Source organism: Octopus bimaculoides, chromosome 14 (genome assembly GCF_046866305.1).
Source record: "Octopus bimaculoides isolate indiv1 chromosome 14, ASM4686630v1, whole genome shotgun sequence".
Classification (NCBI taxonomy): domain Eukaryota; kingdom Metazoa; phylum Mollusca; class Cephalopoda; order Octopoda; family Octopodidae; genus Octopus; species Octopus bimaculoides.
The window spans coordinates 48,612,103-48,627,839 of NC_142941.1; the positions used below are offsets into that span (position 1 = coordinate 48,612,103).

Here is a 15,737-nt window from a genome sequence, read left to right on the forward strand (position 1 = left end):
TGAAAAGGAGGAACTTATTGAATAATGCAGTCCAAGATACACTATGCCTGAATCAAAGATAATCTGGAGCATCTTTGATCATAGACCTGCTTGGATTAGGACTGATCTTGGACTAGCAACAGTAACCCTAATTGTAGACACTGTTGCCCCTCTCTCTGTCCTGGCAGCTGGGCTCCTGCTTGGACCTGAGTGTCAGGAGAATGAGGTTTTTAAGGGTTTATTTCCTTTCAGTTTTTCTTCCCTGTATGACTACTAATTCCCATATTGTTTAACCCTAGGTCAGCCCTGATCCAGCAAGCTTATCAAATTTGAACTTTCTAGTCATGAATTAGTTTTAGATGTAGCACATCTTGAAATTACATTATCTAATATGACCTTCCATCTTGTAGGGTATGATTTGAGAAATATTTGGCTGCCATTTCTAGCGGGGGAAATGGGTTCATTTGGCTATAACACAGGTGAGTTGATGGGTTTCTAAAGGACGATGTCTTGAATGTTTTGTAATATTTTGATGATGGAAAGAAAAAAGATCAACAGCTGCTACTGACCACCTCACTCTGCATGGGTTGCACTATTCTTACAAGCCATTCATCTTCTTGTTTTCTTAAAGACCACCAAACAATAAAAATTCCTTCCCCAGATGAACAAATGCTTAGCAGAGAAAAAAGATTTTTCCAATCCAATCTCAAAGCTTTTCTGTCTCACCAGGAAACAATTGTCAGTTAGACCCCAGCCTAGCATTAATGTGAACTGCATCTCACTGAATATGATTTTATTCCGAATAAATTGTGCTAAGAATCTTTATTTTATATTCATAATTTGATAGCTCTGAGCTGTGGTTCTCAACTGGAGTATATATGACCCCTGGGATTTTGTGGGAGTCCATGCTAGCAAAGTAGTAAAGTAGTAATACAGTAGTATTTTAAGGACCCATGAATAAATTTTGCTTTCATTTGTATTTTACTGCAAGAAACAGCTAAGTTTCTTTTTCAAATGTTTTACAAAGGCCAACATGTTTCCAGCCACTGAAACGTGTTCTTTCAGAGAGTGTTATTGCAAACCTTAAACAGAAAACTAAATAAATGACAAAAACAATTAAAACTAGACCTATACCCATAACAGGCATTGGATGAATGCTGAAGGACATAAAATTACAGAAAAGAAGAAACAAAATCCAGAACCCACTGACAATTACATCACAAAAACGACCAATATTTCCTAAATAAGTATAAACATCCCATCATCAGCCATTCTTTTGGAAATCATTGCAGTTTCAACACCAAAAAGATATATTTTGAAACACTACTTGAGAAATCTTAGTCATATTGTAAAAAACCACAAATATGCATGCGTGGACAAAATAGATTCCAAAATGTGTAAGACAATACTTATGTCTTTCCAAACCCAGTGTAAAGTGTCAAGCTCATGTAATCAATTATGAACAGAAATAATTGGAACCTAAAGTTCACTTCAATACATAAAATTGAATTAAAAAGGAATAAATGAGCATTAATAGCAATAGTATGTGGTCTAGTGGTTTGGGTGTTACACTCATGATCATCAGATTGTGGGTTCAATTCCTGGACTGGGTGACGTGTTGCATTGCTGAGTAAAACACTTCATTTTTTGTGTTGCTCAAATGCTTTGTTGGGACTGGTGAGTCAAAAGCTAGACCCAGCATTTCTTCAGCATGTCATAAAGGGCAACTAAAAGGGATTGAAGTAGGGTTTTCACTCTGACCTCATAAAACTCTCTGTAGCAACCACCACCCAAAACAGACCCATGGGTTGGAGTGTTGTCACCTGTGTGGTATGGAGGCATCATTTACCAGGAATAGCAGGGAATCACCAAGAAATAGTGGATGCAGCAACATGCCGTTACAATGCATGCCTCCATACTACTACTAAACTAGTGCTTATCAAGTCAATCTAATAACGACTATTAAATGGAATTATGTGTGTGTGTTTGCATATTACACAATCATTTGTTAAATACAAAATTCCCATTTTGCACCAGGCAGCCATTCTGCATATAAAGACTACAATGACATGGATACAGGAAGAGGGTTGGCTCCAGAAGACATGGCTCTGTAAATTCCAGTTATATCTTAAATGTGTGAAATCCAGACAGACGGAGGCTTGAAGAACTGTGACAGATTGACTATGCTGGTGGTATCTAAGTACAAACACACACACACACAGAAGCCACTATGTGGATGTGTATACAAGTGAACAGATGCAGGTATTTTGTAAAAGGTGAGGACAGCTGTGTATATATGCACAGGTGTAAGTGTAAACAAGTGGGGATTGATTCAGAAATAATAGGTTTATGCAGGTGTGAATGTAAAGATACAATTTTATACAATAGTAGTGAAACATATTGACAGATGTTGAGGTGTTGTTTGTTGTGAAAGCTTTTATTAATTAAAATATTTCTGCTACCTGAGTAACCTCGTCAGTGATGGAGATGGATGTTGTGAAAGTACAATAGACAGAGGATGGATGAGGTGAAAATGTTTGGAGAATTATTATTTCAATTGACATCAAAGGGTTTCTTCCAACAAGTCAAAGAGGGTCTGTAAAAATAATTGTGTATGCATTATAGTGTTTCATGGTAGTGAAATATGGGCACAGCACTGAACATGTGGCATAGTGTGGGAAGGCTGTGGAGAAATTAAGCAAGCACACTTCACTGGATGCGTAATAAGTCTACAAGACTAATACACTTACATTCATCTCGTAACTTAACACATCTTCACCACTATCTCATGTCTGTCTGTCTCTCTTCCCTGCCGCTTTTCCAACTGGGGAAGCCATCTGCCCCCCCCCCCCCATGGCAAGACACCTGCTTCTATTCCTGTGTCACATTTTAACTTTTCATCACCTAACATAAAGCCACACCCCTCAATACTGCTATTCTCTTCAGCTCAGAGATTTTCTCTTGTAAGTTACTTAGTGACCTTATTAGAGCCGGTGCCATATTAAAAGCACTCAATATACTTTGTAAAGTGGTTGGCATTAGGAAGGGCATTCAGCTGTAGAAACATTGCCAAAACAGACAATTGGTGCAGCTCTCTAGCTTGTCAACTCTTATCAAATAATCATCCCATGGCAGTATGGAAAACAGTTAAATAATAATGATAATGATGATATATAGAAGCAAAACTGCTAGTTTTAAAACCTCTGAATGAGATATAACTTCCAAGCTATCGCCACCTTTTAAAATTCACACACACGCGCGTGCGCGCGTGTGAATTTTAAAAGGTGACAATAACTTGGAAGTTTCTCCAAAACAGACTTTTCAAAATCCGAATAGTTAGAAAAACAAGATTTTACAAACTTTGAACTTTTTGTCACCTTCAGAAATATATTTAACTTTACTTCACGCTTGGAATCTTTATTCGATTAACGTTTGTTATCTTCTATAAAGTAATCTGTGGGAAGTTTCTATTGAAAAAAAAAAAAAAAAATCAGAAATAATCTAGTCCGCCCAAAAACCAGAATTTCGGATCAGCATATTTTAAGCATCGTAGATGTCAACGTATAAATAAAAAGGCGGACGTGGGCAACATTTGTAATTTTTCAGGTCTGGCTTTCTTTTTGATTTAAAACATCTGAAAATATGTTTCTTCAAAATTATGCGTAACATAAATTAATATATATATATATATATATATTCGAAAACGTCATAACTCTGGATTTATTGAAAGGAGGGGTTAAAATTCCGATCATCACCTCATCCTCTTCGAAAACAAATGTTTTTATTTTTGTTTTGGGGATTTTGAGATTCGTAATCTACGATGCGTAAAGTTTTAAAGAAATTACGGATTTGGCGCAGTAAATAATTTCAGACTCTATTTCAATACGTATGTGTTTCTATACATGTATATATGCGTATACACATATACATGATTATACAAACATGCACGTACACACACACCGTTACATACACACCTACACACGGTGAGAGAGAGAGAGAGAGAAAGAAAGAGACAGAGAGGGAAGAAAGAGGGTGAGAAAACGGTATATAGAGTTACGTCCCCTCTATACAGTAAAACCGTTTAGTGGACAAGATGCAAACAATTTTTTTCCCATTTCCCATAAAAATTTGTCATGATACATTATTTTCTGAATTTATAAAGAAAATTTAAAACATTTGTCGTCGACGAACGAAGGATTTTGTTGTTTGTCGCAGCGTCTAATGTCGAATATCTAGCAATTATCTCCCCTTAGGCATGAGGGCGCGCGCGCAAGCGTGTGTGTGCACGTACGTGTATGTATGCGTCAGTGTGTGCGTATACGTATTTGTGCGTATGTGTATTTGTATGCGTATGTATATATATGAGTGGGTGTGTGTATGTTGTGTCTTTCCCTCCCCCTATTGTATCGATTGACAGAAACCACCGTTAACTCTGCCGGTGTCCGCCAGATGTCAGCAAATCCACACCATTTCCCCGACAACACAGTGAACCATTTCAAGCCACATTGCCGTCTTCGTCCTCGTCCTCGTCGTCCACCTGCTGCTGCTGCCAAACACCGAAGATGTTCAACAGAAACACGGCACCATCACCCATCACAGTAACAGCAATGTGTTCGTGTCGACACACACTCCATACTCTAATAGTCCTCACTTCCTTAACGCTCATCCTTGTCCTCTCCTCCACCGCTCCAATGGTTTCTGCGTCCGTTCCTCGCCTCAGGTTCGAATATAAACTCAGTTTTAAAGGACCACATCTCATACAAAAGGACAAAAGTATACCGTTCTGGGAATACGGCGGAGGTAAGAATTGCATTTCACCTCTGTCTGTGTGTGTGTGTGTGTATATATGTTTATATGTGTGTGTATATATATGTGTGTGTGTGTGTGTGTGTGTGTGAATCAGACCAAGTGGTGAGGAAGTTCTTTTTGCAATCACTTGTCATCATTTCCCATCCCACTTGGTGACCATATCCTCAAGTTGACCCAAGCCTTGATAAAATTGGGTGGACGGAAACTGTGAGGAAGCCTGTTCATCGGATTATTCCTGTAACGCAAAAATCCGTCCTTGCTACATAGTTTCATACTGTCTGCCTGTGCATCACCTTAATAATTAGAATGCTCATCGTTGATACAGACAGAGATCCATTTACAATGTGCATGTGTCAATATCATGGAAAAGAAGAGGTTTCTCTCATTTGTTTATCATAATGTACCTCATCCTTTACGCTCTGTTATATCTATCTATCTATCTAATGTGTGTGTGTGTGTGTGTAATATATATATATATATATAGTAATTAACCGTTTATTTACCTAAATTACCTTCTTTTTCTTTTCGCACCAAAGGAACAGACTTTTCAAATTTGTATTTTCCTCTAATCCGCCGAGCCGTGATTTGAAACACTCCTGCCTATGTGTGTGATCGAATGTTTCCAATCAAAGCCCGATGTAGCAGTTTTTTTTCCCACTGATTTTTTTAAACCTACGATTTCCGTAGCATATTGATTCCTAAGACATTACAGTTTATCGCATACTAAGAGTATTTCGGACTCTCAGAAGAATACCAAACATACACACATGCTAATAAAGTGTGGGATAGAACTCAATACATGTGTTTATACACCTTATTATTATTATTTTCCATCGGCAGAAACTGGCCATTGTAACTCGAGCACCGAGAGTTTCGTCCATTGCACTCTCTAACATAAACATATGTTTGTATTAATTTCAGGTGTCTCTTAAATAGGACAGTATTTAACTTTCTCCGTTAGCATGTTACTCTGGACAGCATCTCTGTCTCTCTCTCTCTACTTCCCCCCTCTCATATATATATATATATATATATATATATATATATATATTCATCTATCGACGGAGGTAAAGGTCATGGACCGCACCTCCTTTGCGAGTTTTATTTGTTTTCATATCTATCTGTCCATCCATTTCTCTCTCTCTCTCTCTCTCTCTCTCCATTATCGATATGCGTGTGTGTTATGTCTGTGTGTGTGTGTGTGTGTGTGTATATATATATATATATAGTGCATGTGCGTGTATCTGTATGTATGTATCTTTTATTCCTTTCCTTGTTTCAGTCATAAAACTGTGGCGACGCTGGGATCCTGCTTTGGTTGGTTTTAGTCCGAACAAATTGATCCAGTGCTTATGTTTTTTTTTTGTTTTTTAAAGTCTGGTACTTCATCTATCAATCTCTTTTGCCAAACCACCAAGTTACAGGGACGTAAACAAACTATCAGTATGGGTAACAAACATAGACACAAAGACGTACACACACGTACACACACACACACACACACACACACACACACACGTATATATATATATATATATATATATAAAGAGAGAGAATAGGCTTTCGCACAGTTTCCATCTACGAAATTCACTCACAAGACCTTGATTGGCCTGGGGCCGAGGCCATTTCCCCAGGGTACCGTGCAGTGGAATCGAATCCAAAACCATGTCATTATAAAGCAAGTATCTCAACCACACAACCAATGCCTGGTATGTATCTTTCAGTCATTGCACTGCGGCCATTGCTGAATGAGGAATCAACCCTAGTACTTGTTATTTCTTATTCTGTCTGTCTCTTTTGCCGAACTGCTAAGTTACAGGGGCATAAACATACCACCACCAGCTGTCAAATGGTGGCAGCAGACAAACACATACACAAAGATACACAACAGTGGTGCCCCAGCATGACCACAGCTTTAAAGCTGAGACAATTTCAAAAATTTATATATACACACACACACACACAACAGGATTCTTTCAGTTTCCTTCTATCAATCCACTCAAGAGGCTTTTGTTGGTCCAAAGTAGAAGACACTTGCCCAAGGTGCCATACAGTGGGATTGAACCTAGAACCTTGTGGTTGGGACATGAACTTCTTACTACACAGCCATGCCTGCCCCCATGTGTGTGTGTGTGTGTTTATGCATAGCCCCAAGAACAACCCCAAGAAATTACTTTGCACAGCACTGGACTGGCTTGTATAAGTTGATCTGGAATTTCCAGTAGACATCATCAAGACTTTGGTGAAACCAGATATCTTGGTTTCCAAATCAACAGGACAGCTAATCCTGTTGGAATTAAGTGTGGCCTTGAGAAGATGCAAGACATTTAGAGAATGTAATGCTAGGCTTTTGTGATGGTCGGGAATGAGGTGTTTGGCAATGGAGGCTGGTAGTTGAGAGTTTGCAGGTTACACTGTGAGTAAGGCTTATGGGACTTAAGGCATTATATGAGCAAGCAGAAGAGCAATCAAGCAAAGTGTAGAGGCTGCTGAGGAAATGTCTAGATGGGCTGGGGTGAAAGGAGGTGACCAATAGGGCCAGTAAAATGCTATTTGGACACACAGGCCTAGGCTTTGTCAACTTAGGTTGGGTTGCCTGGATGAGGGTGTTTGTTTTCAGACCCAAAGCATCTTGTAAGTCCAGGATACAACACTAGTGATGTGTTCAAGCTTTACATCTGTAGATGTACACACACACACACACACACACATTTTCTCGCACTGACTCCAATGAAGGGATATATAAAACATTCCAGAAACAGCTGTAAGACCTTCTCTTTATAAATGTTCTGAAATCTTTCACAGCCTTGGATTTTTATCTCATTCTGTTAATTTATATATATATATATACACACACACACACACACACACACACACACACACACATATATAAATGTATGTATTTGTGTGTCTGTGTTCGTCCCCCACCATCACTTGACAACTGGTGTTGGTTTGTTTATGTCCCCGTAACTTAACGGTTCAGCAAAAGGGACCAATAGAATAAGTACTAGGCTTACAAAGAATAAGTCCTGGGGTCGATTTGTTCGACTAAATGCGGTGCTCCAGCATGGCCACAGTCAAATGATTGAAACAAGTAAAAGAATAAATGAATATCTATATATATATATATATGATGATGTATGTGTGTGTGTATAAATACTGGTGCAATGGGTAAATTGTTGCCATTTTATATTCTTAATTTCACGCATGCACATTGTTTGTTTTTGATTTTGTCAACTACACAGTATGGTAGGGTCAGTTGGGCACTGTCTGTGAGAAAAAACAGCACCATGATGCAATTCACTCTGCCAGAAATTTGGAAACAAAATGCTGTACTGCTTGGGTTCCAATAGTCTGTTTTGACAGGGTTTCTATGGCTGGATGCCCTTCCTAATGCTAACCACTTCACAGAGTGTACTGAGTACTTTTCACATGGTGCCAGCACCCACACCAATGCTTTTCATGTGACAGTCTGGTTTTAGGATCCCAATTCTGTTGTGGTGGGCAGGTCTTCTTGAGTATTGCAGTGCACCACATATCTTGGGTCCTCTGTCATCTATCATCCCTTTTTCCATGCTGGTGTGGGTTGGATGGTTTGACACAAACAGACAAGCGAAGGGGCTGCTCTAAGCTCTAATGTCTGTTTTGGCTCCATTTCTTCAACTGTATGCCCTTCCTGATGCCAACCACTTCACGGAGTGTGCTGGGTGCTTTTTTTTTTTTTTTTGTGGCACCAGCACAAGAGACTTAATATCTTGAGGTCAGTTTCCCCCACTTCATCCTGTGTCTTCTTCAGTCTCGCTTTCTCCACAGGCTTCTTAGTGACCAGTACTTCTTCATACAGCTGTCTTCTTCATTCATATACATCACTGACCCTACTAATGCAATCTTCCCTCTTGCACATCTGATGCTTCTTTTGCCCATTTTTCCCTTTCAGTACATTTGTACTTTGGTGAACATGCAAACTGACATTTCACATCCAGTGGAGGATGCTACTTTCATTTCTGTAACAGCTCAAGTTTCATAACCATGTAGCTGGAAAGCTGAGCATTTTCCAATCAAAGTCGGATGTAGAGGATCTGTAGGACACAGTGTGAGACGACTGCTGTTATTGTTAGGCCTAACTGATCGTGAAGTAAATACCACCATGACCGATATCTAAAATACAGTGGAAAAGGCTAGCCACTGGATTTGGTTAAAAAGAGACGATGAGCGATGGCTAGAGAAATATTGAGCTTTGTTTTTAATAACCAGTTGATCTAGCAAGCAGGACCTCATATCAGTGAGTGGGGGGGGGGGGGGTGCGCATTGATGCCATCAAGATGTAGGCCCCGAAATGGCACACACACATTCTCTCCTGATGACCCCATACACTTACTGGGTTCCGGTATGTGGAGTTCTTGACTGGTAGCACTTGCATGTGCAACTTGTTTGCAAAACATCTAGGGGCACAGGTGCCTGTGTGGTAAGAAGTTTGTTTCTTAACTATATGATTCTGGGTTCAGTCCCACTCTGTGGCACCTTGGGCAAGTATTTTCTATAATAACCTTGGGCCAACCAAAGCCTTCTGAGTTTATTTGGTAGATGGAAACTGAAAGAAGCCCACCATATATGTGTGTCTGTGTTTGTTCTCCATCATTGCTTGACAACCGGTGTTGGTGTGTTTACATTCCTATAGCTTAGTGGTTTGGCAAGAGATGCTGATAGTGTAAGTGCCAGGCTTAAAAGTAAGAATAAGCTCTCAAGGTCGATTCGTTCCACTAAAATTCTTCAAGGCAGTTCCCCAACATGGCTGCAATCTAAAAGACTGGAACACATAACTGATAAAAATATATTTCTGTACATACATACGTATGTATGTATTTCTTTCTTATTCAATTGGTACAAGTTAGAAAGTATGCATGGCAAGGAAGGTGAAATGTTCTTGTTAACCAAATTCATTTAAAACTGAGTGCTTTATTGATATTTACCTGGATTTTTTAATCATTTTGTTCTCATATCTATAGGAACAACTGTAAAGACAAGCAAGTGAGGCAAGTCGATATACAAAAAATATTAAATACACTTAATACAAAACAATGTACATACGTATGCATATCAGCAAAGTCTGACTTCCAGAATATAAATGATATCATTTATATTCTGGAAGTTGAACTTTTTCTTAAATGCATACATATGTTGTACATTTTTTGTATTAAATGTATTTAATGTTTTGTATATTGACTTCCTAACTTGCTTGACCTTACATTTATTCCTTTACCTGCTCAAGTTCGAATCTCTTGAGCACTACAAAATGGACTCTATACAGAGAATATCTGTCTCTAATCTATATATCCTCATCATCGTTTAATGTCTGCTTTCCATGCTGGCATGGGTTGAACGGTTTGACTGAGGACTGGCAATCCAGAAGGCTGCACCAGGCTCCAATCTAATCTAACACCAACCACTCTGAGAGTGTAGTGGGTGCTTTTATGTGCCACCGGCATGAGGGCTAGTCAGGCGGTACTGGCAACGACCACGCTCAAAGGTGTTTTTACGTGCCACCTGCACGGGAGCCAGTCCGGTGACACTGCCAACGACCGGCACATGTTCCAGTAAGGTGACACTGGTACTAGTTCCTCATGAAAAGTACTGGTGTTGATGCCACATAAAAAGTACCCATTATTTTCTGTAAAGTGGTTGGCATTAGGAAGGGCATCCAGTTGTAGAAATTGTGCCAAAACAGACAATGGAACCTGGTGCAGCTCCTGTCAAGCTGTCCAACCCATGCTAATTTGGAAAATAGATGTTAAATGATGATGGCTATTTAATTTAATTTAAATGTAGTAAACCTAATATTTCTTGAATGGATTATAGAGGTGGGTATTTAATTCATAATTTCTATATGCATTTATCATATGCCCAGTAGAAATCTCCCCCCCCCCCCACTCTGCTCTTTATTTAGTTACTTTCAAATTTCCTCTGTTTTAACTTATATGCTTTCTTCCTTTCCAATGATTAGAATAGTGGGGATATTGTAGCAATTCTCATTTCTCTCTTTTCACTGTCCTAGCTTGCTTTTAAACTTGATGACACCTGGATCTATCAGCGGCTGTGGTTTTGGCAAATTTAACTAAATCACATTGATATGTCTTTCATCTACAATCTCCATTTACTGAATCATTTGGATGGAAAATTCTTGTTGTTTGTAACTCCTATACTAAGTAACAACAGCACCTCCGACAGTGTATATGTTTGTTGAAAACTCTCAAAATTTATCATGATAACTTTAGGGTGTAGGAAGAATGGTTGAGGGCTGTTTCGTGGGGACAGATCCTCTAGTCATCTGACACAATTGGAATCTCAAACAAAGTTATGTAACAACCTTATCTTTACTTTTTATTCTGATTGCTATATGGTATATCACTCGCCAGGTGATGTGCAAGTACATAGCTATTCCTGGATTATATTTATAAAATAATATGTATGAATGTGAAACATTCAGCAACTAACAGCTGTTGCACAGAAACAATTGTTGTGATTTGGATTAAAGCCTGTTCATTCCTTCTTCATCATCACCATCATTGATGTCAACTATCCTACCCATGCATGGGTAGGACAGTTGACAGGAGCCGGCCAGGTAGAAAAACTACCCTAGGCTACTGAGTCTGTTTTGGCTGGGATTTTACACCTGGATGCCCTTCCTAACACCAACCACTCTGAAGAGTGGACTCAGTGCTTTTCAAGTGGCACTAGCACAGGCGAGGTTAATTCTAGCATGATTTCTTCTTGTATTGTAATCGTTTTTGTATATCTTCTTGTGTGTTTTGTGTATTTCCCTCTTGTTCACTGATTTGTAATAATCAATGACTTCTTGGCAAAGTTGTTTGCTTGCAAACCCTTATGAAAAGTTGTTCATTTCCTGGTTGATTTAATTGGCTGAGTGATTATTACATTCCTTGCCTACAGGTGGGATTGGTGGCAGGAATAATCCTTCCACGGTATATATTCATTGGACCAAGGCCAGAATGGATAAGTAGATGTTAAAACGGTACCCCCCTCCCTCCATGTGTCCACAAAACTGCATTCACCTCTCCTCCATCTCCCACTCACCCTGTCCAATCCTCTCTACCCCTTCACACCCTCTAACTTGAAAGTATTCCCCAATACATCTTCACCATCTTCTCTCTCCTTCCCTTCCTCTCGTAGCTCTGTACCTCCTCTACTACAACACCTGCTGCTCGTCACCTGGCACAAATCCATGTCTTGCAACACTAATCCCCACTCCTTGAAGTGGCTCTTCACTTGCAAGGTACTTGGTGACCTCACTGGTGCTGGCGCTGCATAAAGGACATACAGCACACTCTCTAAAGTGGTTTGCACTTATGAAGAGCATCCTGTTGTACCAAACCATACCAAAGGAGCTTGGTGGAGTTCTCTGGCCTGGCCAGCTCCTGTCAAGCCATCCAACCCATGCCAGCATGGAAAGTGAATGGATCATCATCATTGAACATTCACTTTCCATGCTGGCATGGCTTGACAGGTGTGTGTGGGTGTGTTTCCAGATTATGGTTGGTAAGGATATATAGAATCCAAGTGGATACTGTAGTCGCTTTTACTGGTTATTAATGCCGGCCAACCTCTGTGAGTGTATAGAAAACTCCAGTTAGTTTGATTTACCAACCTCAGTCTATCTTCTCATCGGTAAATCCATGTCTCTGTAGACACTGCATTTTTCTGGTATCAAAATTAGTATAAACAGCCATGTGCAATGTGTTACCATAAAGGAAAAATATAATTGTCAGGATTCCTACATTGCTAGAAATAAGAGCTAAAATGCTCTAATGCTGTAGGAAAAGCACATAATTGTATACGTATACGCTCATATACCTGCCATTTGGTAATTATGACATTCCCTAGAAGCAGAGACACTTTTAATAAACCATGAATTTATGCTGTATGGTATTTGATGTACCTATATTTGTTTTACACACACACACAATATTATCTGGGTAATAACCTCAATGTGCACTTCAAAGCTCCTATACTGTTATTGGCTACCATATGCCATCATACAGCAGGGATGTTCTTGAGCTGGATAAACATATGACACTCCATTAGTGCATAGAATTTATATAAAAATTTAGACAAGAAGATGATGGAATAAACAGGTTTTAATTATAAATTACAACATTTGTTTGTGTGCAATGACAACAGCTGTAAGTTGCCAAGGTTTCATTCTTAAATAAAATTATTCTATAATTACATACGATCCAGCAACAGCTGTGTGCCGTCACTTCATTGGGTAGATTACTTATAAAGTACTATTTTATATATATATACATATAAATCTACTATATACATACATACATATATATATACATATAAATCTACTATATACATACATATATATATATATATATATATATATATATATATATATATATATATATATATATATATATATATATATAAATCTACTATATATTTGGGAAAAGGGCAGACGTTGTCCCACAAGCAGTTGTGCAGGCAAAGGTGTTAGTAAATGTGGTTGGATTGACCTGAAAATTTACACACCTATGTTAAAAGTGGTGGGGAGTTTGCATGGCATCTTTGAGTTTGCTCAATTGAAAGGTGTGGCCTCTAGGGCAAAATTCCTCATCTTTAAAATATGGCCCGAGTAGACCCGAATGAAATCGGTTATATATATATATATATATATATATATATATATATATATAGGTGTATGCAGTCTTATAATAAATCTATAATTAAGTTCACTTGTGATATTTACTCTATAATTAGATGAAGCTGTGATTTAAAGAACATGGCACTACATCATTTCTGAGGAATGATCGACAATAACAGACTGATCAAATTCTACTCTGATGGTTGTGGGGTCTACGTTTTGTGAGGTTACCGTTGAGCTTCGATTCCCGATTGCGTCCCCCGTATGGTGGTGGTGTTACTGCAGGGGTGTATCACTGGTGGTGGGGTGGGGGGCGGTAATCGATTGTAGCTAATTCTTTGCTTAGTGGAAGTGGTGAGGTCGAGACTCGTTTTGTAATTTAGCCCCTGGTCACCCCTGATCGAGCAGACCTTCGATAAAAGGCTTTCCACATGTGATCATCTCTTCTATAGCTAATGTGCATATTTCTATTACGGCGAAATTAATCTGAGAAAAATTTTATTGCTATTTCTAGCAATTCGAATGACCATATGGAGGCTGATTGGTGCTGGTCATGCAGATGCTTCTTTGTAGCCTGTCTCTGTTGTACACGTGTAGATCTAATTTTGTCTTGTCCTGTTGTCCGTTCACCGCTACCACATTCTCACGGTGACACATACCAGCTATTATACTGACATCTCTCTCTCTTTCTCTCTCTCTCTCTCTCTCTCTCTCTCTCTCTCTCTCTTTCTCTCTATCTCTATCTCACACACACACACACACACAAACACACGTCTGTGTGTGTGTATAATGTATGTATGGCGATGTATGTTTGTGTGTATGTGTGTGTCTTGCGTATGAACTAGACTCCTTATAATATATTAATAGCCAGCTATATCTATTTATGCGTGCACACACCCACCCACGCATACTCACCAACCCGAAACTCTACCAGTCCGTAACAAGATACCGATACTTATTGAAAAACACCGTTATTCATCGCCGTATGCTAAGCGTATAAATGTTTTCAGCCCATTCCCGTTTCTTCCACACATACGTTTACTAAGGCTGTCCACCTTACGATTACATTGATAAGATTTACATAATTTTTTGTGAGGTGAAGAATTACCGATCATTTCCTCTCTCTCTCTCTATCTCTCTCTCTCTCTCTCTCTCTCTCTCTCTCTCTCTCTCTCTCTCTCTCTCTGTTACCCATGGGTTTGCCATCACCGATTTCCATAAAATTTTCCCCCTTTCTTTCTTAGATTCCTATGTTTGAAACGTTAGTCTTACCCAATATATACGCTTAAATAATGAAATGTTTAAAAAAACAAAACAAAACATTTTTCTGACACAATATCGGAATGGGAAGGATTTGAAACTCCACACCCAAATTTTTTTAATGCTATCAACAGAACAGTAACGTACACTATCAGAAACGTATCTCTCTAAAATTATATTGAAAGTATGTTTTTCGAAATTTAGGAAGAAACAAGGCCGTGAGATGCTACTCACTTAATCTATAGTTTATGGCGTGTACACCAGTAGGAACTTGTTAAATATCGTTCTTGAAAAGGTTCATGACAGGTTGGCCAGCCAGACGCCTGTGTGTAAACATGTGATTGGTCGGCGAGTTTAAATAGTAACACTTAATCTCTGGAACATCTACAACAATGAAAATGGGCAATTTCGTTCTGAATCGAACATATGGCTTCTTGTAGATGTGTGTGTGTGCGCGCGCGCGTATGTGCATCGTGCTCCAGTATGTGTGGCATGATTTCTAAGGCCGGATACCAACCCTTCCGAATGCCAACCCATCTACAGTGTGTTATATAAGTGGTTTTTCTCGTGCCGCCAACACTAGTGAGGTAGTAAGGTCATCATACAGCTTGCAAGGCTACAAAACCTCAAGTAGAGGTGGGGACTTTATGTCAGGAGCATAAAGAGTTGAGAGTGGGGGGGAGTATGAGAGAAAAAGGGGCCAACGCAGAACAGGTTTCTTGCTGAATAAAAGCTACATGACTACTCAGATGTTAGAAGAAAAGATGGTGTGGAAACTAGAAATCGGTGATGAGATGTCAGGGTGAACGTTGAAGGGATAAGAAAAGCAGAGGTGCCAGAAGTGAGTGGGTGGGGTGGCGGTTGTCTAATAGTGTGGGGGGGGCAGTAGAATAGAAATGATGATACAGTAAATAAGGGGATGGAAAAGAGCTGTTGGGTAGGGTGCAGGGATGGATGGGAAGAGAGGGGCAGGTGCAGCGTGAAGAAGGTGGGATGTGTGGTGGGGCTGGAGGAGAGGTAA

At 39.3% G+C, this 15,737-nt stretch overlaps 1 protein-coding gene across 1 annotated transcript in view; it reads left to right on the top strand.

Annotated features, from left to right (window-relative positions):
- The first annotated feature begins 4,442 nt into the window (after nt 1-4,442).
- LOC106875548 (protein ERGIC-53) overlaps nt 4,443-15,737 on the top strand; it is a 39,440-nt gene continuing 28,145 nt past the window's right edge. Inside the window, exon 1 of the mRNA XM_014923747.3 lies at nt 4,443-4,779. Within this exon, the coding sequence (XP_014779233.1) occupies nt 4,542-4,779 (238 nt within the window). The 5' untranslated portion in view covers nt 4,443-4,541. The remainder of the gene's footprint in view (nt 4,780-15,737) is intronic.